Source organism: Acomys minous (assembly GCF_964271855.1).
Source record: "Acomys minous genome assembly, chromosome: 2".
Classification (NCBI taxonomy): Eukaryota; Metazoa; Chordata; class Mammalia; order Rodentia; family Muridae; genus Acomys; species Acomys minous.
In genome coordinates this window covers 70,320,996-70,347,576 of record NC_140484.1, presented here as the reverse complement: position 1 = coordinate 70,347,576, position 26,581 = coordinate 70,320,996, and the positions used below count along the sequence as shown (strand labels likewise).

Genomic DNA, 26,581 nt, shown 5'->3' with positions numbered 1-26,581 from the left:
GAAAGGGCAGTTCAAGGACAAAGTGTGTGTGTTTGGGGGTGGGGGCGGGTGTTCAAGAGATGACGGAATAGGAAAAGCACAAGTGCTGCTCTTATAGAGGACCAGGTTCGGTTCCCATAAAGAAGTTCGAAAAACATCTGGAACTATAGTTTCGGGGGACCCAATACTTTCTTCGGGTGTCCGCAGGCACTGCACACACATACTGTACATACATGCAAGCAGGCTCATACGTGTAGAATAATTAAATAATTCTTTAGGAAATAAGAATATGGGTAGGCGTGGTGGCGCACGCCTTTCATCTCAGCACATGGGAGGCAGAAGCAGGCGGATCGCTGTGAGTCCGAGGCCAGCCTGGTCAGACACTGAGTTAAATGGCAGCCAAGGCTACATAGATAGACCATGTCTTTATAAAATAAATAAATAAATAAATAAATAAATAAAATAAAATAAAATAAAATCACAAGCCGGGCGTGGTAGCACATGCCTTTAATCCCAGCACTCGGGAGGCAGAGGCAGGTGGATCGCTGTGAGTTCGAGGCCAGCCTGGACTACAAAGTGAGTCCAGGACAGTCAAGGCTACACAGGGAAACCCTGTCTGGGGGGGGCGGGGGAGGGGAAGAAAAGAAAATCACATCTGGGAGGTGGTGGCTCGTGTCTTTGATTCCAGCTCAGACATGTGGCAGACAGGTGGATCTCTGTGAATCCAAGGTCAGCCTGGTCTACAATAATAGCTAGTTCTAGGACAGCCAGGGCTACACAAAAAACCCTGTCTCAAAAACCAAAACACTTTGTATTCACTCTTCAACAAGCATCAGTCTTTATTCCTTTATTGAAGATGGACTCAAGACCCAGCCATGTACCAGTGAATCTAAGAGTCCAGGCCTTACAATGTGATCATCGTATGATTAATTTAACACACCCACATTTGGGCCTACACGTTAGTCGCAGGTGTATTTGGTGACAGGAGTCAGTCCCTGAAGACTAGGTATGTTAGTACTTATACTGAGGCTTTGGAACTTCAAAAGTGGGAAGAACTTTGGGGAAAAAAAATCGGCTCACTGGAAATGCCTGGCAGCACCCTCTAGTATTTGCTACAGAATAAAAATTGGGGGTGGGGGATGGAGGAGGCCAGAGTGGGATTTCTGAAGGTTCCAGAACATTCTCTGAATCTGAGTTGGGAAGTTGGGCTCAGTATTAGTTTTTGTGTTTCTGTTTTATTGTTTTTGTTTTTTCGAGACAAGGTCTCTCTGTGTAGCCTTGGCTGTCCTGGACTTGCTTTGTAGATCAGGCTGGCTTCAAACTCACAGTGAATTGTCTGCCTCTGCCTCCAGAGTGCTGGGATCAAAGGCGTGTGCCACCTTGCCCGGCTTAGGGCCCAGTTTACTTCGTGTTTCTGGAGTAAGGGAATGAGTCTGCACGCCTAAGAACCCGAGTTGGATCCCGGGAGCATTCTCTCTGGAGTGCACTGGGAACTAGGAGGGCAACGGGTTAGGGGTCTGGTGCCATTTAAGCAAACAAAACTGTAGGGTTTGGCTTGATCCTTATTTTCCAAATCAGAGTCCACCTTTACCATTAAAAACAAAAACAAGCAAACAACAACAAACCCACTCCAAATCCTGGAGAATATAAGCTTTAAGGCTAGTCAGGGTGAAAGTGTCTATACTAGTTAAGGCCATCACTTTATTCCTTTGCTCTTCAGTTTTCCAAAGCAGGCAGGTGAGTTTCCACAGCACTTTTGTTGTTGTTGTTGTTGTTGTTGTTGTTGTTGTTGTTGTTGTTGTTTTGAAGTCAAATCAGCATTCCAGAACTCCCCGAGAGAAATCCTAAAGCCCTTGAGAGAAAGTTATTAAAACGTCACTACAGGACGCCAGTGTCCCTCAGTATTAGCCTACTTGGGCGTTGGGGCAAAAGAGACTTTCCGAGCTTAAAGATGATTTAATCCTCACACAGATGCTGGGCCACAGGCACCGGGCCCTCGGACTGCCAGCTCCGGGACACTCCACGAGGCACGAAGGAGTTACCGGGAGTCCGGAGACCGAAACCAGCCTGGGCGCACCAGGACGCCTATGCGCTTCCAGCCAACGCGGGACGCACAGGCCCCGGGACGCACACAGGACAGCTGCAGGGAGGGACAGCGGGAAAAGACAAGGAGGAGAAGGGGAGGGTGACAAATCCCCGCCTCCGATCCCGCCTACGGTCCCGCCCTGCCGCGATTATAGCCGATGACTCAGGGCGGAGCTCCGCATCCAACCCACGGCGGCCGCCAAGTTCTCTGGATGGGACCAGAAGTTTCTAGCCGGCCAGTTGCTGCCTTCCCTTTATCTCCTCCTTCCCCTTTGGCAGCGAGGAGGCTATTTCCAGACACTTCCACCCCTCTTCGGCCACGTCACCCAGTCCTTTAATTCATAAAGGTGCCCGGCGCCGGCTTCCCGGACACATCGACTACGCAGAGGTGCCTGCACTCCACGACCTCGTGACCCGCGCCCTAGCTCCGCGCCCCGGGCGGACCCCAACCCAGCATGAGCGCCGCCACCCAGTCACCCGTGATGCAGATGGCGTCCGGCAATGGAGCCGGCGACCGAGACCCCCTGCCCCCGGGCTGGGAGATCAAAATCGACCCGCAGACCGGCTGGCCCTTCTTCGTGGACCACAACAGCCGCACCACGACGTGGAACGACCCGCGTGTGCCGCCTGCGGGCCCCAAGGTGAGTCGGGCTAGCCGTCCCACCTCGACGGTGAAGGGCCTGGGCTGTGCGAGCCACCCCACCCTGCGCCCTGCAGCTCCAGGACAGTCCCTTCCCGTCTCCGCCCCGGACAGGCGTCGGGCCCCGGGGAACTTTGGGAGGGGTGGCCTTGGAGGGGAGCTAGCGGGGTGCGACCCGCGCGGTGACTTCGGGTGGTTTTCAACAGCTTTTGGCGAAGGGCGAAGGGCGGGCGGCCGGAGCAGCGGCGCGCCGGGTGCCGGGAGGGGCGACCGGCTTGGTGAGCCGCCGAGGCCCAGGCCAGGCCGGGCCGCCACCTCTCTGTCCCGCGTCTTACGTGCTGAGACCCTGCGCTCCGTCCAGTGCTGGTGGCGCATGGCCAGGGCTGCAGGGCTCCATACTGAGTGGAATCCTTTTGGCGATTTCACCTTCTAGTTTCGAACTTAGTTGAGGGTAATCTTGACTTTGCTGGATCTTAGGGGTGGAGTGACTCAGGAAGCTTAAGTAAATAAGTTATTCCCCACCCCGTATTTAAAACTAAACTTGATTATTGATTGAAACTGCTTTCAGTTGGAGGGTAGTCTGATGTTACTTTTTTTTTTTTAAAGACACTCTTTCTGACAGTTTCCGAACTGTCTCGCATACTTACTTAGCCATTGCCTTAAGACATTACCTCACACTGGAGAAAAGAAGAATATATTTTTAACTGCGTAATTCTTCCTTGTTATGGTTGTGTTAAAATACTGGAAGTTTATTGCCAGAAATAGCTGAGGAGTCTTCTGAACACAGCAGGTGTACGCTTCGTTCACGTATATGCTGGCATGCGTACTTTAGTGTCAAGAGCAAGAAAATTTGAAAATACAATTTGGAACGAAGCCTGGTGTGGTTCAGGCCTGTCATCCCAGCACCCAGGAGCCTGAGGTGGGAGGATCTTAAGTTCAAAGCTAGCATGGACTACATAACCAGAGTCTGCCCCAAAAACTAGTAAGTAATTAAATTTGGAATGAAGGCAGCCTGTATTGCAAAATAAGATCCTGTCTTTTAAAAAAAAAACCAAGCCAAAACAAAACAAAAACCAATCAATTAAATTTTGAACGAAGAGCTTAAAATCTAAGTAGGATCTTCCCCTCCCCCTCCCTTGGTTTTTGAGACAGGGTCTCTCTGTGTAGCCTTGGCTGTCCTGGACTCACTCTGTAGACGGGGCTGGCCTCAAATTCACAGAAATACTACTGTCCCTGCCTCCCCAATACTGGGATTAAAGGCATTCCCCACCACTGCCTGGCTAGGTAGGATCTTTTAAAATAAAATTAACAAAAGTCATACTTAGCATATTGATCAGTAATAATTTATGTATGTTTGTTCTTTTCAAAATTAAAAATTTAGTAAAATAAGTACACTTTAAAAAAGACTCACCTAGGCCTGGCATGGTGGTACATAGACCTTTAATCCCAGCACGGGGAGGCAGAGGCAGGCAGATCTCTGAGTTATAGGCCAGCCTGGTCTACAGAGAAACCTTGCCTCAAACAAACAAACAAACAAATGAAGAAGAAGAACAACTCTAACTTACTGCTGTCTGGAAAAAATAAAAATAAAAACATTAAAATGCTGGTCTGTTATTTGGAATTTTCAGAAACCCACCAAATTAAAAATATTTTATAAATCATTATTGTAGAAATTCTACTTTTTTTTTTTGCACACGGTGCTGGAGATTGAACCCAGGGCCTTGAAAATACCAGACAAACTCTTTTTCCTTACAACTATTGCCACATCTTGTATCCAGCAGTGAGCCAGTGCTCACTGGGCATGCACATTTACAAGGAATTAATTGTATATTTATTCCTGGAAATTATTAGGACAAGAGGCTGTAATTTGGGGTGGGCATAATTGTGTGTGTGTCTGTCCCATGCGTTATAGGGGACTGTGGGAAGTAGAAGCCCTACCGTGTGGTATACAACTGTAGTTTGAGACTTCCTTCCGGCAGCTATAGGCCCACTCTCAGGCTGTTGGCACCCTCGTTGGGAGTGAAGATTATGTCTGAGCATGTACTTGCTGGTACTTGGTCAGCACACTGGGATCTTCCTGTAGCCATTAGGTAGATGCTTTAGACTGGGATTTTGTAAATCTGTGTGAGACTTAAAAAAAAAGAAAAAAGAAAAAAAAGAAAAGAAAAGAAACAAAAACAAAAAGAGTCAACATTGTTCTTACCGAACAGAGAGTGCAAAATACTAAATCAGATGTCTTGGTGCTTGGGGAAAAAAATTGAACATTTCACCATTATAATTTTAAACTTGAAAGGTCCCTAACAGTGTCGTTCCCTTTGGTATAAGGGAATGTGGAGAATTCACATGTGTTTCTGAAGGTCACCCACCTTGCACCAGCAGCAGTGGGAGGGCCAAGGGGGGGCTGCGAGTTAGAAGAGGCCGTGTGTGTGTCTGTGTGTCTGTGTGTCTGTGTGTGTGTGCACGTGCGTGCATGTGTAGGCTTTGGAAGTGGCTCGAGTCTCCCTGAAACTGAAACACGCTGACCTCTGTGCTACACCTAGCCTGGATTTTGATGGTGGGTTGTGACTAACCCAGGAGACGGGCTTCCTTTACCAGAGTAAGTGCTTGAGGTAGACTTGCCAGCGTGGTACCAAGCACAAGGAAAAAATGAGCATTGGTCGGAGGAGCCAAACCCTTCAGGCTGTGCTTGCCTTGAGCCTGAGCGTGGGTTAGGTTTCTTTATTTTTATGTATATATGTATGCCCAGGTGTATGGGTGCCCTTAGGGACCAAAAGGGTGTTGCATTCCCTGGAGCTGAAGTTCTAGGTGATTGTGAGCCATCTTATGAATGTTGGGGATCGAACTCAGGAGGTCATTTTGGAGAACAGAAAGCATCCTTAGCTGGGGAGCCATCTCTCTAGCCCCTGGAATGGTTTTTTTTTTAAGCGTAAGGAGAAAGAGGAAGGCCTGTGTGGGAGGAGCGAAAAGACCACCCCCACCTTGGCTAGGAGATGCTGTCAGTCAATAAAGATCCCTTCACTCAGCCAGAGATGTGAGAGGGCATTGGGTGCTAACAGACAGAGCTGGTAAAGACTAAGTCCTTCAAAATAAATAAATAAATTAATTAATTAATTAAAAAAAGATTAAGTCCTTCGTAGAAAGAACCCGTCTTAAACATTGTCTTCTTGGGGTTGACTTTTGTTTTCTCTGAAGTGGTTATAGTAACTCCTACCCACGTTTTCACAATGAACAAGGGACCCTCGGTGTCCCTTGGCCTGTTGCAGTGGGAGGCGACGATGTCCTCATGCAAGACACCTTCGTGAGACGCCACACTAGGCCTCCATCTTGTTTTTTTTTCTGCACACACGGCCTGTCCACCAATCAGGGAGGTCCCTTCTGTAGAGAGGTTAGTGTCCCCTTTGGAGCCTGGAGGTGCATGATTCCTTGGCACCTGTCCCCAGCATCTCTCCCTGATGACTAAACAGAAGCCAGGTCGCCTAGAATGCTGGTCCCTTACTTGGCTGGCTAGGCCGTTCGCCTCTGTGGGCGTGGAGAATCATCCTGGCAGTCTCCAGAGTTTTGGTTTGGTTTTGTAAATTCAGTTTAATTTTGTGTTTGTGCAGCACACGCGTCATGGTGTATAGGCAGGAGCGACCTTGGTAGGAATGCCTACCACGTGGATTTTTGGATGGAACTAGGGCTTCAGTCTTGGCAAAAGGTGGTGCCTTTACCCAGTAAGCCAACTCGAATGCCCTTCAGGAGAGCATTTTAGAACATACACCGAGCGGCTGGAGAGGTGGCTCAGCAGTGAGTTGCACTTGCTGCTCTTGCAAGAGGACCTGGGCTCGTTTCCCAGCACCCACATCAGGCGGCTCGCGCTCCAGTTCCAGGGACTCTGATGCACAGATATATATATATATATATATATATATATATATATATATATATATATATAGAGAGAGAGAGAGAGAGAGAGAGAGAGAGAGAGAGAGAGAGACAGACTTCCACATAAAATAACAATAATAAATGAGAAAAAAATACACATTGTAGTTACTTGACCCAACCTACTCCTACCCCATGTTGAATCAAGTTGCCCAGAAGGGGACCCAGAAATAAGTAAGTTCAGAGGGCTTCCTGGCGATTTTGAGTCTGGGGGGTAGTGGGGGGGGAGGGGGAAAGAAAGCCACAGGCCCCTGATTCCATTTGGCACCAGGGGCGCTACCTGCTTTACATCTGGCCTGCCAACACTCCCCCAGCGCTTGACTGCTAGGGGGTGACTTCTGGGTGTGGTGTGCCTACGGAGCCTGGCTACCCTTGTGCACAGTGGCAGGGTGACAGTGTTGAGGAGACCACCCTCCACCCCAGGCCCCAGGGCCTTGCTTCCCATCTGTCTGTCTGCCAGCATCGCACAGCCACTTAGGCAGATTGTACTTAGTTCTGTGAGAGGGAGAAACGTCCTTTCACAGGAAATTGGAACCGGTTTGGAGTTATGATTGAAGTGGAAAGACCCATTTGCTCTGCTTCAGGCTCGGGAGAGCCTCCTGCTCGTTCTCTTAAAGATGAGGTCATTTTGCTCTTCCCCTATCGATCGCTGGCCACTGCGCCTCTTAGCAGAGTCAGGAAATGAGTGTCTCTTCCCCTCACCCTGGCCTTTCCAGCAAGCCACAGTCAGGGCTGGAAAGCGGTTTGGTGGGAGTGGATCGGGAGCACAGCCACGCGCCTCAGAAGGGTGTTCACCCAAGACCGTCTTTTTCTTTTCCCTCTAAAGAGCAGCCTGTGTGTTTGGCTTGCACACCGCCCAGGCCACAATTTGCCCCTCGTTTTGTGGACTAGATTTGCCCTTTATGAGGGTAGAGAACGTACGCAGGAGAACTGTGGTAGCATTTGACGTTAGCCAGGCTGGAGAGAGCTTCAACTGTTGGATGCCATTGGGGCTGGTGGTGAGTCAGAAAGGCTCATACCACCCGTGAGGTTTGATTAGCGCCATCCCTGTTTCTGGAACGGCACATGGTTTCCTTATATAAACCACACCAAGTGTTTATTTCTGTTTGTCGACATTTAACATTTTTGTTCTGGTATCTTCCACCCAAATTAGGAAAACCGTATGTAATTCAGATCTATTCTTTTTTTTTTCTTTTTTGTGCTTTAGTGTGGTCTTAAATATATAAGAGGCCTTGTGTGGCAAAGCTGAGAGAGCTGAACACAGGGCTTGCTTCTCAGGAGCCTTAGAGGCTCTTCAGCATGGACAGGCACTGATGAGAACCCTCGTTAGCCCTGGCTATGCTGTTCGGCAGCCCCCTCTCCTTGCCTCACACATAAATCTACTGCTGCCTTAGACCTCAAAGGCTCCTAGCCAGCCATCAGATCTCCTCACTTTGCACATACAGAAGCTGAACTCTGTTTGTCATCTGGCACACGCGTGTGTGTGTGTGTGTGTGTGTGTGTGTGTGTGTGTATGTGTGTGTGTCTATGTGTATGTGTGTGCGCCAGATATGGATGTGTGCTTTTAAAAAAAAACCTTGTCTCTTTAAATACTCCAGCCAACTCTCTGAGGTGGAAACTATTCCATGACGCAGAGGGTTGTACCTGCCTATGGCTCCAAGAAAGGCTGGCCTGACATTCCTGCCCTAGTCCTGTAGAAGTGTCAGGCATATTTACTTGCCTCACCTCTCAGACCGGAAGCGGGCTGCCCTGGCCTTAGATAGACTCCACACTGCTCTCATCTGCATCTCTTTTCTAAATGGTGGGCTCCCTTGCTTGACCTTTTTGGCTCACAACTCCATTGAGAGTTCCAGGCAGAGTCTGTTCCTTCTCAGCCTAGCAGAATCTGTAGGCGCAGGACAATGCCTTAATGGAGTATAAACACAAAGTGTGTCTTAAGAAACCCTTTGGCATGGGCTGGAGAGATGGCTCAGTGGTTAAGAGCACTGACTGCTCTTCCAAAGGACCAGGGTTCAATTCCCAGCACCCACATGGCAGCTCACAACTGTCTATAACTCCAAGATCTGACACCCTCACACAGACATAAATGCAGGCAAAACACCAATGCACATGAAATAAAAAGTAAAAAGAAAAGAAAAGAAACCCTTTGGCAATCCCTCAGCACAGCCGTGTCGTTGCTGGGCTCCCAGATATCCCTCAGAAGCTTGTCCCTTTAGTCACTTTCTAAATGGCCCTTTCTGTTCAGAGACCTGTGCTGACTCCCTGAGTCAGTCCATCCTTAACTGGTTGGGAGAAGCTGTTTTGTTCCCATCACTGACGCAGCATCTTCATCAAGTCTTGTAGGGAGGGGCTGGGAGCCCATGGGAGCCAGACGCTGCAGATCCGGAGCTGTGCCCACAGCAGTGGTAGCCTGGCAAAGGAGTCTAATTATCTTTTTCTTGTGGCTGGCAATAAGATCAGACACCGTATATAGAATATAGATTCTTCACTGTCTATCCAGAATCACCTAGAACCGCAGATTGCTCCCTGTCTGCCTCCGAGGAAGCCTGTAAACTTGTCTGTTTCCCGGAGTTTCCTGCACAGGGCTGTGCCCTTCGATCTGAGACTTCCTATGGAAAATTCCTTAGCATTTCTTAGGAAACAGGTCTTCCAGTTCCAAAGGAACTCCTTTAGTATCCACCAAAGTAGTGAGCGTAGGGGCTTTTCTCTCAGTTATTCACAATTTTTTTTTCTTGGATAATGAAAGAATAAGGAAGGAATGCATAGTTAAAAGCCAAATGGTGGGAGAATTGAAAAGCAGCTGAGTGTGTGGAAGGAAAGGCCTTGGTGTATGGCTTAGTCTTCCGGGTTAGGTCACCAGGCTGTTTGCATCCAAGCAAGACCCCCCCATCTGTAAGGTGCAGCTGGGGTGTCTCCCTCCATAGCACCCCCGTGCCTGGTAATGGTGAAGTCTTTGAGCCAGGGTGACTCAGAATGAAGCCAAAAAGTCTTTGCTTGCTGGTCCTGCCTTGGCTGGGCCGGTGACTCAGCACAGGGCTGTCGCTCTCTGCCTGACTTGGAGAACACCCAAACTGTTTCAGGTCTGAGCCTCGCCTGGGAGAAATGAGATGCTTTTCCTCTTGTGGGTTTTTTTTTTTGGCCTGGGGAAGATGAAGGGTTTGGAGAGAGGTCACACAAATGTCAACACACAGCATCCAGGAGTGGCAGGCAAGTGGCAGGGAAAGAGTTATGTGTCCTGCCTTATCACCAGACAAAAATGGGTTCTGGAGACCTTAAGCAAATTGCACACCCTCCATTAGGCCTGGTTTTTGTTTGTTTGTTTGTTTGTTTTTTGTTTTTTTAAGTGGGCACAGCAAGCACCACCCTTAACCAGGTTGACGGAATTCAAGGAGACAGTGCCTGGAGGGTGCTTTGTTCAAAGCTTGAAACGAAGCCCATGTATCTGTTCCTGGAAATGTGTGCCGTGAAGTGGGGCAGTCTTGGTAGACAGACGTCCAGCTGACCCTCCCCTATAGCAGTGTCTTTCAGACGACAACAGATAGGCCTGAAGTCTTGCTCCTCACAAGCTTGCCCCAAATTTTACTGATTCACCCTTGGCTGGTGTCCAGATGGCCTCAGAACCCTGACCCGGGCTTCCTGGGCCCCGGGAGGGTTGTGTTCACGTACTCAGTAACTTGGAAACACGGTAGGGGGTGTCAGATGAAAGTGCTGGACTTTCCAGAGCCTCCATCAGGCCCCTTTGCTCTAGAGATAGACTTGTTGGTTTATACCAGGGACAGACAAGGGGAGGGGACACTACATTGTGCTGCGTGGAACTCTTCATCACTTAGCACTCATTGCTTGGAGAAGAGGTTGTCCCTCAGTTGTCTCTGCAGTCTTGAGAGCAATGCCAGGCAGAACCTGGAGCCCGCTTGATGGTGGAGGCCGAGGGTGGGGGTGGGGGGCAGGCTGGGGGGGGGCCGGGGACACCACAACATCGAGTTTACCTTTTGTCTGGAACAAGACCTTGGGAGGACTGTGGAAATGCCCCAGGCAAAAAGGAGCCCCCACCTCCCACCCCATCTCTTCTGATCAGTTTTGCTGCCCAGAGTGGAGATTCAGGTACTTTTCCATCTGCATTGATTAAAGCAAGCAGCCTTTCTTTTTGCTAAGAGGAAGCAGGTACTTGATTTTCTGCCCCCCCCCCAAGTTGTGAGTTTAGGAGCCCAGTGTTTCTTGGCTGGGCTTCTCCACGTAGGAGCGTGCCAGCTCCCCTGTGATGCGAGCTCCATCCCAATGTATCAGTCAGGCCGAATACCAGAGGAGGGTGCTGGGGCTTGGGAAAGCTGGGAGGCCGGGTGGGGGGTGGGTGGGGAAGGGTGGGGGTTGTGGGTGGTAGTGATGGGTCCCCAGCACTCCCTCCAGCCTGGGAAATACCCAGCAGCTGCTGCTGGTTATTCGTCCCAGACTGTGTGTGGGCTTCTCTGAGGGATGCGGTGAGGATGTTAAGGCGATGCCAGCAGATGCTCTTTGCCTACCCTGGCCTGGCTTTCCTCCGCCTCCATCTCTGGATGTGTGAGGGAGCTTCATTCCATGCATGTACGTGCTCAGGCTTTTAGGGTACTAATTTGGTCCTGTTTTCTTCCAGGTTAGTTCTCGGTATAGACAGTGGCATTCTTGCTAACTAGTCTCTTAATGTTATGATTAAAAATGAGATGGCACATGGCCAGTATAAATATGGAGAGATTTATTTAGAGGAGAGGGGAGAGGGGAAGGGATGCCCCAGGAGGAGAGACAGAGAGACAGGCAGAGAGAGAGAATGAGAGAGAGAGAGAATGAACACGCAACAAGGTGGTTTTGTCCTTTCATATCCTGTGCCCCTGGGGGCGGCGGCGGCAGGTGATGACATCAGAGGGCGCCAAGCAGCCTGGAGGCAGGTTTGTGAAGCTGTTTATATGCCAACACTTAAGACGGAGACGAGAAAGAAAGGGCTTCCAACTCTAACAGACTCCTTACCAATCTGGTAAGAGCCACCAGGGAACTGTGTTTTGCAATGATAGGCCCAGCCTCTTGGTCCATCAGTCACTGGGATGAAGGCACATGTCTGTGTAGGGCAGGGAGTAGCTCGGTGCTCACAAAGACTTTCTCATGCCCTGTTTCACTTACGTCTTTCAAAACAGTGGAAGTGGCGTATGCCTGTAATCCTTATGCTTGGGAGATAAGAGGCAGGAGGATCACAAGTTCAAGACCATTGTCAGGTACATAGCAAGTGCAAAGCCCAACTGAACTATGTGAGAACCTATTTAAAACAAAACAACAACAAAACCCGTGAGGCCCCCCACCCCCCACCCACCCACCCCCCACCCACCCCGTGGCAGGAAAGGGAATTTTTATGCCTGGGAAGCTGAGACCGTTGAGGCAAATTCTGTCCGAGGTTGATGATGAGCAGCAGGGAAAGAGTGAAAGCCAGGATGGCAGCTTACAAGCCAGGGCTCCTGCCCACTGGTTCCTGTTTATTTGGACACAGCTGCAAAGACTAGCATTACAATAGTCCTAGGATAAAAATGTTTTTATTTGAATAACTGGCATAGGAGAGCAGGCCTGTGATCACTTGTGACTCATGGTGACCTGTGACTCAATTTTGTGGCCAACACAGACCTGTCTTTTTTTTTTTTTTTTTTTAAGATTTGTTCATAATTTTTTTTAACTATGTATGTGTTGCTTGCGTAGGTTTATGCATGTGAGTACAGTCTCTTGCAGGGGCCACAGGAAGACTTTGGATCCCTTGGAGCTGGAGTTACACACAATGTCGGTGCTGGCACTCTAAGCCCTGAGCCGTCCGTCTCTTCAGAAGGGACTGAGTGGCGTGTGGGTCTGGCTTCTTACACTGAATTTGCTGAGAATCTCTCAAGCCTTCCAGAAACAGTAGAAGGCCAATGTAACAAGTCAGGGAGGACTAAGAATTTTGAGCCTGGCTGTGGGCATCCGTGACTGCTTATGTATCACATTGATAATAAGTAATTCATGTGACCTATTGGACCAAACAAAAGGCTGTGTGATGTGTCATTGAAGCTCAGGTGTCTGCAGAGGTGAAAGTTTTGTCGCATGTCCCCTGCCTGATGGAGACGAGCCACAAGCTGCCTCGTTTCTGCCCAGGTCCCCGCTGCACTGGGAGTTCCACAGTCTCTCTTTCAAGCCTCTGCCTTTCTCGTTGGTGTTAGATGTTTTGAAGTATTGTTAGTAAACCTCAACAGCTGACCTGGGTGAGAGCTCTTCTGGCCTAAAAACCCAGTTAATAGAATTGGTGTTCTACTTAAAACTCCAGGGCGCGAGTCAGGAGCATTTGTTGCCGCCATTGCTGCTGTCACCACAGTAACGGGAGCTGTGGTTTGTAGGCATCAAGCCCACTTTATTAAGAGTCAGGATTGGGGCCCATTTCTAGGATTCTGAGAGCCACCTGCTCAGTGTATAGGGAACCGTCTCTTCATGCTGTCCTGTGATAATGAGAACGCCAGCTAATGGTCTGCTGAGCATGTACCCAAGAGCTCCTCTCTCCTCCCTATTTCCAAGATATGAGGCTGGGGGCAGGCCTCGACCTTGTCTTAATTTGGGATATAAAACGTTGGGGTACAATGAGTTCTGGGGCATAACCTAAGGTATACTTACTTCATCATACCAATTCCCTAGGCCTCTCCCCCCAGTTGAATAAGGCTTGTTTGGGATGGACATAAAGCCTTCATCATGTTTACACACACACACACACACACACACACACACACACACACACACACGCGCGCGCGCGTATGTATACATACATACATACATACATACATACATACATGTGTGTGTGTGTTCCCCCTGGGTGCTCCATTGTTTCCTACAGTCTGAGAACTAATACTTTGTAGAATATTGGGCCACCTCTGAATTTTATAGCTAAGAAAAACCAGGGTCTAAGGAGGATGTGTGGGCTGCCCATGTACCACATGAGTGGGGCAGGGGTGGGCAGGCCAAGTGCAGTCTTCTTGTCAGTAATTTTTCACTTATTGCAGACGTGTAGAGAAACCCAACACTCCCCTAGCTCAGCCTGTCTTCCGGCTTTCTCTAATAATAAAGTCTTGTGCCCAAAAGGGCACATTTTGGCTCACTTAGTAGTATTCTTTTTTTTTTTTCCTTCCTGATTTGTATTCCAGCCATCTCATGGAGTTGTTTGGTGCCCTCGGATAGCCTCAGGATTTTAATGTGCTATGCAAACACCGGTAAAATTAACACATTTGTTTATAAGCTAATGTAGTCAGATAAGAAGTGGAAGTCAGACCCTGAGGCCCTCATTCTGTAATTAGGTTTTGTATCTCTGTCTTCAGCCAAAGATAAGGCTAACTCCCTGGGCTACAGGGAGGTGACCAGGAACGGGGGTGGGGGGATGGGGGGGCTCACAGGCTTCTGCTTGGTGACTGACTGGCTTGTGCCCGGTCCTTGTTGTGTGATGACACAGCACCAATTCCCCCAACCCAGGTGGAGAAGACTCCTGGGTCCTCATTGCAGGCAGGATGGTAGACGTGGTGAGGGTAACCTGAAACGTGCTCTGCTGTGACCAAGAGGCCGCCTTTGCACTGAGCGGAACTTGAGAATACCTCTGCGCCAACTAAAGAGAAAAGTTTAAATAGTACTCAAGAGAAATTACAAGTCTTACACTTTTTTTTTTGGTCATTCACGAACATGTGAGCACGAGCGTGCATGTGCACACACACACACACACACACACACACACACACACACACACACACACACACAAAGACCAAGGAAGGCACCCCAGTGCAGACCTTGCTATGTATGGCTCAAATTACTGTTGAAGTGAATGTGTTACTAACCTATTCTGTGAAGTCAGTTGGCTTTCGAAAATATTTCTTTCCAAACGAAACCCAACAGAGAAGCCGAGAACTTCTTGGGCTCAGCACCCTTGGGGATGATGGGTTTCTGTCAGATGACCTATGTCAGTGACTAATTCACACAGATCCAAGAACCTCAGGACCAGACAGAAAAGCAGCCCCAAGCTAGGCTTGCCTAAATGGCATCAGCTGGGGCCGGCCAGCAGTGCCATTTTTTTTGTTGACTCCAAGCTCAAGACTAGAGTCTTGGTGGAGGCTCCCACTTTTCCTCATGTCCTTTCGGCCGTGGAGGGCTTCCTACCTCTGTTCATTTCTCTTCCCCATCATGGCCTCCTCCCATCCCCGCCCTGCGTGCTTTTACTCCTCATCCATCTCTGACTTCTTCCTGCAAGTCTTGCCGTGCCTTGGTTTCTCCTTTTCTTCCATACTGTCACATGTCCTTTTTTGGTTCCTGCTGTTTTGTTGAGGTATCTGCTCAGAGCCCTCTACCTCCAGTCTCTTCTTCCACAACTTAGCATCTGTTCGTGGTTATCACCATGGTTACCACGTGCCTTCCTCCCTGGACCCAGACCTAACCCTTCTGGAAAGATGCAGGTCATGTGCTGCCTCTCCTGTCCAGGTCCCTGGGTGAGCTGGAGGGGGCTTCCTCCTCTCCCTTTGCTTTTTCAGCTGAAGTGCAAACCACAGGCGAGCTGCCTAAGATGCAAGCAAGGTCTTCAGTGCCTTTGATATAGGGGCTGCCTCTAGGAAAAGCCCCCACAATCAGGCCTGACTAGGAGGAGCATAGGGCTGGTGGGATGGGTGAACTGTGACAGGCGGGGGGCTAGTAAGGGGCCTGCAGAAAAGTGTAGCGTTTGGTTGGGTATGTATATATCCCCAGATATATTACCACTCAGATACAGAGACTTTTTTTTTTTTTTTGGTTTTTCGAGAAAGGGTCTCTCTGTGTTAGCCTTGGCTGTCCTGGACTCACTTTGTAGACCAGGCTGGCCTCGAACTCACAGCGATCCGCCTGCCTCTGCCTCCTGAGTGCTGGGATTAAAGGCGTGCACCACCACGCCTGGCCAGAGACTATTTTCATTAACTCAAGGCTCCTTCCAGAACTTTCCAAGCCACTTTCATCGGTGACCATGCAGATTTCTGTCATCTTAAGTTAGCTTTGTTCTTCACTCTGGCTTCCTTTGTTGCTTTGGAGTCTCTTGTGTCTCTTCAGGGAGGGAACTCTGATTTGTTCCGGCCCTCTGCAAATCCATCTTAAGTGTGTCTTATGATACAGTCACCTCAAGGGCTGCAGAGACTGCTCAGCAGTTAGGACTACAGGCTGCTTTTTCTTCAGAGGAACCACATTCAGTTCCTGGCACCTACGTAGGGCAGCTTACAACAACTGCCTGTAACTGCAGCTCCAGGGGATCTGATGCTCTCTTCAGGCCTCCCACATATTCAACCCTGTCTCCAGAAAGCAAAAAAACCAAAACCTCAGGCCTGAAGAGATGGCTGCTCTTCCAGAGGCTAGTGACTGACTTCCGACACGCGCACAGCAGCCCACAACTGTTTGTATCTTCGGTCCCGGGGATCCAGAGCTCTCTTCTGACCTCTGAGGGTACTGAATACACACGGTACACATTCACGCAAGGAAAACAAACACTAAAACATATTTTAAATTAAAAAAAAAATAATAATAATCAGAAAGCCAGGCCTGGAGTCACATCTATAATTCTTGTACCCTGGTGGCTCAATCAAGAGGATCAGAAGTTTGAGGCTAGCCTGGGCTACATGTGAAGCCCTGACACAAACAATCTCACCATAGTTCTGTAGGGTGCTTGTTGCCCCTTTCCTTTATTTTATTTATTTATTTATTTATTTATTTATTTATTTATTTATTTATTGTTTTTCTGAGACAGGGTCTCTCTGTGTATCCCTGGCTGTCCTGGACTAACTTTGTAGACCAGGCTGGCCTTGAACTCATAGCAATCCACCTGCCTCTGCCTCCCGAGTGCTGGGATTAAAGGTGTGTGCCACCACCGCCCGGCCTTGCCCCTTTTCTTTTATAGAAAAGGAAATGAAGACGGACAGGGGTAAGGGAATTACTCATATTCACTGTTAACTAATGGTGGTAAAAATGAGCTTGGATCCTAGCTAGGCTAGCCTCCACTGTGGCAAAGCCCCACATTCCCCTTATACCTCAGCCACCCCTGCTTTTCAGTAAAAGTGTTTCCTGTTTCTTTCGTGCATTAACTTGTCTGGTTTTTGAACCAGGGTCTTATGCAGCCCCGGCTGACCTCAAATCCAATGTGTAGCTGAAGATAACCTTGAACTTGTGACCCTCCTGCCTCTACCTCCCAAGTGCTGGGGTTATAGAAGTGCACCCCAAACCTAGTTTTATATGATGCTTAGGGTTGAACCAAGCATTTCCTTGCATGCTGGCCCAGCAGCCTTCCAAATGAGTCACACCCCCCAGGACTTTAACTTGTATTATAAACTCCTTGGTTATATCTTGTTGGTTTGATGACCAACAAGACCCCAGGGGGCCTGAGTGCTGCCTTGATGTTCACTGGAAGTTGTAGATGAGGCTAGCTCAGGCTAGCTCAGGCTTGCTAGGTGCCTAGATCCAAGGGGTAGGCAGTGGAGGTTCTGTTCTTGGCCAGAAGAAACAGTAAGCCCCAGGAAGTCCCCCCCCCCCCAAAAAAAACACATGACAAGACTATGCAAAAATCTGATTTCAACTGGAAAGAAGGCTGCCTGATCCCCGAGAGTAGACAGACGCTTTGCCTGGAAAAATATGTTATAACAGGATTCCTTGTTGTCCCTTGCCAGTTCCCTATGGTGTGTGCCTCCTGGCAAGAATTAGGCTCTCTCTGTGAGGCCTGGATCTCCTCCCAGCTCTTGGGTGACCCGAGAGTTAAGCAGGCTAAACTAATGCTGATGTCCTGAGCACGTGGGTATTCTAATCTGAGAGTGTACCAAGTGCTTGTCTGCCCCTCTCCCCAAGGACACAGTGACACCCTTGCCTTTTCTGCATTGTGGAGGCCCTCCCGGGGCAAGGTCTCAGCAGGAGGGAAGGCAGCGTGTGAGTCTAACCCGTGCCACCTTCCAGGGCCAGCCACCTGGCATCCAGACCTGTATATAAATATAAAGCATTGCGGAATTAACCATCTTTTCACTGAAAAAATGCAGGGCAACCCTCAGCGTGTGTCTTTAGCGTTTGCCTAGTTCTGCCGCTGTAGAAATTGCACCCCGAGCTCACAGATTTCCGGGCTTTTGACATTTGCTTGCCATTCGGAGTCCTACCTCGCTGAGGAAGGCATACCCTCCTAAATACTGACCTATTTGGATATGTCCAAGTGACACAGCACACTTGCCCTCATCTGTGGGAGGACTCTCCTGCTCAGGAGACAGTTGGGGAAGGAAGTTGCACAGCTTCTGGTTAGAGAGAGAGATGTCATCGCCCAGTGAGTGGCTCGCCAGCCTCAGTGTCTGAAATAAGATCTTCCCTGAGGTACATCTGGAACTTGGCCTTCTCAAGGGTCCCAAAATAGCCAGGCCTCTAAAGGAACAACATTGTGAGAAGACACTAGAAGGACCCCCAACTGCTCCCGGCTGAAACAGGGTTTACTGTTTTTTATAATTAATATATATATAAGGCAGTAAGATAATAAGATAATGCAATTAGAGATACCAGGCAGCAGATATAATGTTATATGAGGTTTATTAAGTGAGCATTGGGGGAGAAGGAAAGGGGGGAGGGGTACCCCAGAGAGAGAGTGAGACAGAGACAGAGGAAGAGGAAGAAGGGGGTGCAAGGGCAGGATCACGACCCCACGGCAGGTAAGCAATGACATCACAGGTAGGCAGACCGAAGCAGAATTCTAACAGCTGTATCGAAGGGGCAAATGTTCCATGGAACTTCCTTGAAAGAGCATGGCAAGGAAAAGTTTATAGGGAACGCTTCGATAGACCACGCTATTGCTGTGGGGAGAGACGAGCTCAGCTCCCTGTTGGGCACAGACAAAGCACAGGGTGGGACGTGTGGATAGCAAAGTCCTCAAAGGAGACAGCTGATCAAAGGCCACAGGGATTCCGACCAAACTGACCTAACAGGATGCTTACAGCCGAGGGTGTTTGACATCTACTAGGGAGGACCAGAGGTGGGAACTGGCTCAGGGATCCCGTGGTGGGCTAAGAAGGAGGGGCTTCTGGTTGACTCGGCTTAGCTGTTCTTCCTGCAGTAACTGGATTTTACACGGAAATGCAGAGATGGGCCTAGGAGAAAGCCCAGTAGCCTTGCTATAAAGTTTAGCCAGGCGGAGACTCCTGTGAGTTGGCCTTGTAAGCCTGGCACGATTAAGCCCCGGGTTTTGTTCTCCTCTTGCTCCATTTCTGCATTCCTGTGTATCACCCTTTCTTGCAGCTTGTTCTAAAAATACTTCCAAGAAGCAAGCTCCTTAAACACACAGTGCGCATGCGCACGCGCACACACACATACACACATGACACAACACACACATATGCATGCACACACGATAACACAATACACACAACACACACCCACACACACACACCCTTCTCCAGAAAGATTTCCAAGTTCTGTCTTTGGCTCAGATACAAACTGGGTGATGGGAGATGTGCGCACTTGACCAGAAACTGAGAAGTTTGCTGCTATTCAGTGGCTGGAGCTGAGTTTCCTGGGGTCACCTGGCTTTGGCCTGTGAGGATGTGCAGGGTCAGCTCCCTGCTATCTGCTGCCCTTACCGCTTGTCACCCAGAAAGAAACCTGTCTCACCACTGTGGGAAACCCAGACCTTTCTTATGCTTCAAATGGATAATCTGACTTCCAGATGCACCTCTTGAGACGGGTTTTTTATTATACAGCCCTGGCTAAGCAGCCTGGAACTCGTCTTGTAGACTAGGATGGCCTCAAAAGTCACAGAGATCTGCCACCTTCTACCTCTTAAATCCTGAGATTAAGGGCATGCGCCACCATTCCCAGGACCCATAAGTCTTTGAACTGTTGATGACACCGTAGATTCTGAGCATCTGGAGAAAGCAGAGGCAGGAAAGTGGTCTGGCCCCCTGTTGTCAGCTGGGCCTGGCTGAACTGTGATGCCCAAGTCCCTCCTGAAGATCAGAGCTCCGCAGCACTGCCGTCCCCCTAGGGGCCTTTCTGTCCTGTTTCTAACCAATCTTTGTGCCTCCTTTATTTTAGGAAACTGCATCCTCTGCCAATGGCCCTGCCCGTGAAGGCTCCAGGCTGCTGCCTGCTAGGGAAGGCCACCCCATATACCCCCAGCTCCGACCAGGCTACATTCCCATCCCTGTCCTCCACGAAGGCTCCGAAAACCGGCAGCCACACCTTTTCCACGCCTACTCCCAGCCTGGGGTGCAGCGGTTTCGAACCGAGGCCGCGACGGCCGCTCCGCAGAGGTCTCAGTCTCCTTTGCGTGGCGGCATGACAGAAGCCACCCAGCCGGATAAACAGTGTGGACAGGCACCAGCAGCCGGAGCAGCTCAGCCCCCAGCTGCCCATGGACCTGAGGTAAGAAGAGGCCTGGGCCACATCCCTACCAGGCAGTCTACAGGGCTCAGGGCCCGGCCTGCAGCATCAGTGGTTGCAGAGGCAGTTTGGCAGCCTCGCGCCGCCTCCCGAATCTTACGCCTGTGTTTTTTTAGGTTGCCGGGCATCCCATGGCTTGTTTTTGTAGTAAAAGACTTGGCGCCAAGATGGTAGCTCCATGGTGGAAATGCATAGAGGTAGACTGAGGCAGTACTCCTGGGCGCGGCTGCCCGGCCTCCTAGCTCAGTGTCCCCAAGCTCTGGGTTCTTCTCGCTATGCCTTTCGGATACACATCAACCATTTGGGCCTGTGCTGGGGATGGAAGTCAGGACGGCATCTCTGTCTTCAGAGTGTGCCACGGAGGGGATTCCAGCGCCAAGTCAGAAGGGCAGCGGCTTTAGACCTGAGCCCTGAAGCTCTGCGCTGCGAGGTTTATTACTGGTGAATGCTCCCTTGCTTCTGAGCTGAGACTGCAGCCGGTAGACCTGGTAGGGTTCCTAAGTAGCTCAACCCCCTTCATCCTCCTGCAGCTCGGGGGGGGGGGGGCGGGAGGAGGAGGGGGGGTCCAGTGGCGATGTTCTTGAGCATCAAACCTCATTTCCTCCTTGCGTGGGAGTCCTGATTATTTCTGAACTCCTGCATCTGTTCATCTTCACCAGCCTGGGGTGAAGGGGACACTGGAGGTCACTCTCCTTCCTGGGAGATGCGTTTCCTACTACACCTGTGGTGCTTTTGCAGAGCGCATCAAAATGACGCATCGGTCAGAGAGCTCAGGAAATTTAAGCTAACAAGGCCTCTGGTAGTGAGCCTCCTGGAGAGCCATCTTCTTCTCCTTCTAGATGACCAACCAGAGGGTAGATGAGAAGAGAAAGGGAGCCGGGCGGTGGTGGCGCACGCCTTTAATCCCAGCACTCGGGAGGCAGAGGCAGGCAGATCGTTGTGAGTTCGAGGCCAGCCTGGTCTACAGTGTGAGTCCAGGACAGTCAAGGCTATACAGAGAAACCCTGTTTCGAGAAGAAGAGAGAGAGAGAGAGAGAGAGAGAGAGAGAGAGAGAGAGAGAGAGAGAGAGAAAGGGCCCTGGCCTGCAGCCAGACATAGGTAACTCCTAGATGCTCCACTGAACTCTCCAATAAGAGGTTAAAAGGAAATAAGGAGACATTCAGTAACAACAAACACAGCGGACCACACCCTTCCTGTGCACGCAGCTGCCTGCCAGGGCATGTGGCAGGCACTCAGTTCATCCTCAAAGCAAGGCTGTGAGGTGGGCAAGCAGGCTAGCCTTATGCATGCTAGGCAGGTGAACCACATCCTGGGCAGCACAGAGGGACGCACGGCCCTTACCCTCATTTCGGAAATGGAAATGTTTATTGCTGGAGGGCTTTGGGAAATGAGCTGTGCTTGGCCGAGAGTGCCTGGTGGAAATTTGGAGCGCCGCGCTGCCAGGACTGGAGGGTCATTCATGGCACCACGCCTTTGCCCTTTGTCTCTTGCAGCGGTCTCAGTCTCCAGCTGCCTCTGACTGCTCATCCTCGTCCTCCTCGGCTAGCCTGCCCTCCTCTGGCAGGAGCGGTCTGGGTAGCCACCAGCTCCCCCGGGGCTACATACCCATCCCCGTGATCCATGAGCAAACCATCACCCGCCCGGCAGCCCAGCCCTCCTTCCACCAAGCCCAGAAGACCCACTACCCAGCTCAACAGGGTGAATACCAGACCCACCAGCCTGTGTACCACAAGATCCAGGGGGATGACTGGGAGCCCCGGCCGCTTCGGGCAGCCTCTCCATTCAGGTCACCGGTCAGAGGGGCATCTAGCCGGGAAGGCTCTCCAGCCAGAAGCGGCACACCGGTTCACTCCCCGTCACCCATCCGCGTGCACACCGTGGTTGACAGACCTCAGGTATGGAGTTGGTCGACAGAAATAGAGACTGGCTGACGCAGGCCGAGGAGTTCTACAGGTGCCGTGAGATTCCTCCCTCACAGCCCTGTCCAGTCAGCAAGGGCACAACTGAGACAAAGCAGAATTCTAGAACTTGCTGGTCCCTGATGAGAATGCGGGACGGGGGCTGGTTGCTTCCTGTTGCAGCCGCTCTAGGGGGAGAGGAGAGAGTTTGGTAATGCTGTCACTCAGTGTTGTCATCCCCTGTGGCCATGTCCCTTGGTGCTCACCACCCCTTTCCTGGTCTCCCCGTGACCCCACTCACACTCCAGCCACAGTGTGGGCTCCGGTTTAAGAGGTAGTTTCCCCTGTCTCTCCTACAAGCCATTCTCTTAATCTTCTGGGTGTTTCCACAGGCTAGACCTGTTCTATAAAATACCAGTGCAGTCTCTTATCCTCCAGCCCTCCAAGGGCTTGGCTCAGCTAGTCTCTTCCCTGAAGGCAGCTCATTTCTCTCCGCGCCTTCCATGAGTTCCTTACGGTTCGGTGACTTATTGTCACGCGCAAACCAAATGGCCCTCTTATCTCTTAAAGCTCTGAGCCTGACAGTCAGGAACCACGGCTGAGACAGTCCCCTCCCTTTACAGTGGGGAAATGTGGTCCTCGTGCGTTGGTGGACAGTAGTGGAAAGCCATCCTAGTGGAAGCTGGGGAGAGATGTCATTGAGACTGAACAGCCTGCAGCTTAGAGGCAGGACACTCATTGGCCTTGGACGCCTGGCTGTAACACGAGCAGCTCAATTTTGTTCCTTATCGCAGTTTTAAAACTGAAGTCTCTCTGCGAGCAAGCATGGAACGCCTTTCCCCTCCAAACAGTGAGGTTGTCTGAGTCCCTGAAACAGATAACCCTCATCTTTTTGTTTGTGTTCGCATGTGTGTGGTGTGCATGCATACATGTATGTGATACATATTTTGTGTATGTATGTGCACATCCTTGTGAAGGCTTATGGGTTGACTTGAGTCTTCCTTTTCTATTGAGGCAAGGTCGCTCACTTGAGCCCAGAGCTTGCCAATGCAACTAGTCAGCTAGCTAGCTTGTTTTGGGGATGTCTTTTATTTTCTTCCCCGAGACAGGGTTTCTCTGTGTAGCCTTGGCTGTCTTGGACTCACTTTGTAGACCAGGCTGGCCTCGAACTCACAGTGATCTGCCTGCCTCTGCCTCCCGAGTGCTGGGATTACAGGTGGGCCACCACATCCATCCAGATGTTATTAGGGCCCTAGGGGTCCAAACGCTGGTCCTCACATGCTTGCAGCAGGTGTTTGGCCTGCTGGGTCTTCTCCCATGCACTGTCTTTAGCTTTTTTTTTTTTTTAAATGTATATGTGAGTGCCCTGTCTTCATGCCTTACAGATGGTTGTTAGCCACCATGTAGTTACTGGGAATTGAACTCAGGACCTCTGGAAGAGTAGCCGGTACTCTTAACTACTGAGCCATCTCTCCAGCTCAGTAGTTTATTTGGAAACAATTTCAACCTTTCTGAAGAGCTATAAGACTCATACAAAGAAGTCGCATGTGCCTTTCACCCGTGTTCGCTGTTTGGCTTTGCTGAGACTGTCTCTCACTTGCTGTGTCTCTGAGGATGTCCGCTGTGTATTTGAACTTCTGGTCCTCCTGCTTCTGTGTCCCTAGTGCCGGCATCACAGGATGTACTACGATGTTGGGTTCCTGTGATGCTAGTATCAAACCCAAGGCTTTTTACATACTCGGCAACCACTACCAACTGAGTTACTTTCCCAGTGTCCCCCTTGCGCCCCTGTTAATGCTTGCTTCTTTCTGTATCACCTACTTATTTTAACTGCATGAGAGTTACTTGCAAATGCCATGCCCTTTTGCTCCTGAATACTTCAGCAAAGATTTTCCTAAGAATCGCAACCACAGCAGAATGGCCCGGATTCCGGAAACGTAATGTTCTTCCAATAGCATCGGCCAGGATACCGTCCACTTTCAGATTTTCCTTCCCAGCACTGTCCCAGTTTGGGGATCTGATCTGGGATTGCCAACACTGACTTTAGACGTCACTTCTCTTTAGTCTCTGGCACTGTTCCCAGGCCTCTCAATGCTTCTGTCAGTGACCTTGACATTTCTGAAGAGTACGAGACATCCTTTCCTGAGTGGTTAATCCTTATACAACCTTCTACTGCTTTCCAAACCCACAGTGGGATGGCCGCGTGGAGGCGTGGCGAGTGGGGGGGGGCTGGTGGTGGGAAAGGAGCTCGCCAGGGAGAGACAGCCATGCCATGCAGGATCCATACTTGGATTTAGTAATCCCCGGAGAGAGCGCCCATTTCTAGTGAGGATTTTCTTCAGGCTTTGCCCCATGTTTTCCGGAGTCAGTGAGGGAGCATTCATTCCTGGTGTGACCTCTGTGGACTTTAATCTTGGTCAACTTTTTGTTTATATCTTGTTCAAAGAGCTGTTTTTAGGGTTTTCAAGGACTTAACTTATCTGAACTTTGAAGTATAATTAATACTTTTACTTGGGGTGAGAATTGTGCAACAAGCCAGGCAGTGGTGGTGCACTGCTTTAATCCTAGCACTCGGGAGGCAGAGGCAGGCGGATCGCAGAGAGAGAGAGAGAGAGAGAGAGAGAGAGAGAGAGAGAGAGAGAGAGAGAGAGAGAGAGGGAAAATATTGTGTAACAGTTCCTCCCATTGTTGGAACTGGGGCATGCAAGGGTTTTAGAGTCCAGGTATTTGTGTAGATGCTACAAGAGCCCTACTTGGTTTCCATGTGGAGCACAGTCCATCTTTTAAAATATTACCATGACCTCTAGTCCCCAGAAGGGCTGTGCAGCCAAACACCAGTGTAAGCGTATCACAGCACAGCATCAATATGCCGGGGCTGAGTGGTCCAGGGTTAACTGTTTTGAGCATCTTCCTTATTTAAACAAACAAACAAGCACGACAAAACAAGCAAACATAAAACTGGTCTGAGCAGAAGCTAATAGGCTTTTGTAAGTCACCTTGAAAGGTCACCTGTGTGAGCTGAGACTTTGGAACAGCAGGACCAGAGGCAGTGTCTCTGACTAAGGGCTGAGTTGGAGACACTCAAAGAGTGCCCTGAGCAAACCCCACTGAGCAGACAGCACGCTGTTTCACTTGCTTTTCCTTGCCCACAAGACTATCATCTCCAGGAAACAGCCCGTTATTGGAGGCTTCACAAATAATTTAGTCACATACATGATCAGCACCCAGTTTGTATTTTGGCTATTGGCTAACCTGAAAACGGTCTTGTAATGGACACATGACATGCATACAGATCACATATACAGAAATAAAAATACGTTTTAAAAAATCTTTTATGGGCGGGTGGGCAAAAAGAAAAAGAAACAAATCTTTAACGAACACCGTTTTCTAGGCTCGATGTGAATAAAGAACTTGCTTTGCAAGCCTGCCGGTCTGAGTTCAGTTCCTGGAGCCCACGGAAAGGTGGAAGGCTAGAAAGTGGTCCTCTGAGACCCGCCTGCACACAGCCAATAAAAAAGTTATTTCCAGTTTTCTCGCTGTTGACTATTAGCTATAGAGTAATGCTTTAGACAGCTAATTAAACGTCAGTGTCCTCTTTTCTCAGCAGCCCATGACCCATCGAGAGCCTCCACCTGTCACCCAACCTGAAAACAAACCAGAAAGTAAGCCAGGCCCAGCTGGACCGGATCTCCCTGCTGGACACATCCCCATTCAAGTCATCCGCAAAGAGGCCGACGCGAAGCCCGTTTCCCAGAAGCCACCTCCTCCTGCTGAGAAAGTAGAAGTGAAGGTCGCCTCTGCCCCAATTCCTTGTTCTTCTCCGAGCCCTGCCCCTTCACCTGTCCCTTCTTCCCCCAAGAATGTAGCTGCTGCCCCGGAACAGAAGGCTGCCCCGAGCCCTGCCCCTGCAGACGCTGCACCCCCCAAGTCAGGGGAAGCCGAAGCCCTCCCGAAACATCCAGGTGTGCTGAAAGTGGAAGCCATCCTGGAGAAGGTGCGAGGGCTGGAGCAGGCTGTGGACAACTTTGAAGGCAAGAAGACTGATAAAAAGTACCTGATGATCGAAGAGTATTTGACCAAAGAGCTACTGGCCCTGGATTCCGTAGACCCGGAGGGACGAGCTGATGTGCGTCAGGCCAGGAGAGACGGCGTCAGGAAGGTTCAGACCATCTTGGAAAAACTCGAGCAGAAAGCAATTGACGTCCCCGGTCAAGTGCAAGTCTATGAACTGCAGCCCAGCAACCTGGAGTCGGAGCAGCCGCTGCAGGAAATCATGGGCATGGGAGCCGTGGCAGCAGACAAGGGTAAGAAAGATCCCGAGAACGAAGACCCACAAACTGAAAGCCAACAGCTAGAAGCCAAAGCAGCCGCACCCCCAAATCCCAGCAGCACGGCGGACCCAGCTGGCAACACGGTGGCTCCCTAGGGCCCTCCACTCGGAGCCTTGGGACTTGCAGTGTGCCGCAGAGACGTTTTAAGTTGCATGCGCTGTGGGACTTGCAGTCAGTTGGTTCTCGTTACCTGTAGCCGCTTGGTATGCAGTAACTTGGGCACTAACAAAGGGGGCTTTTCTTCTGTAGTCTTAAATCTGTATAAATAAAGAAGTTGCCTGTTTCTGAAGTCTAACCCCTCTGCTTGTTT

At 50.1% G+C, this 26,581-nt stretch overlaps 1 protein-coding gene across 2 annotated transcripts; it reads left to right on the top strand.

Moving 5' to 3' along the window:
- Positions 1–2,225: 2,225 nt before the first annotated feature.
- BAG3 (BAG cochaperone 3) lies at positions 2,226–26,566 on the top strand. 2 transcript variants are annotated; one of them, XM_084755806.1, is made up of 4 exons: positions 2,226–2,705; positions 19,694–20,023; positions 21,536–21,937; positions 25,548–26,566. In XM_084755806.1, exons 1-4 carry the CDS (start codon positions 2,520–2,522, stop codon positions 26,364–26,366), a joined length of 1,737 nt encoding a protein of 578 aa, XP_084611932.1. In that variant the 5' UTR covers positions 2,226–2,519; the 3' UTR covers positions 26,367–26,566. The 2 variants fall into 2 exon arrangements, with proteins under 2 accessions (XP_084611932.1, XP_084611931.1); XM_084755805.1 differs by having other exon boundaries at positions 25,545–26,566.
- Positions 26,567–26,581: the final 15 nt, after the last annotated feature.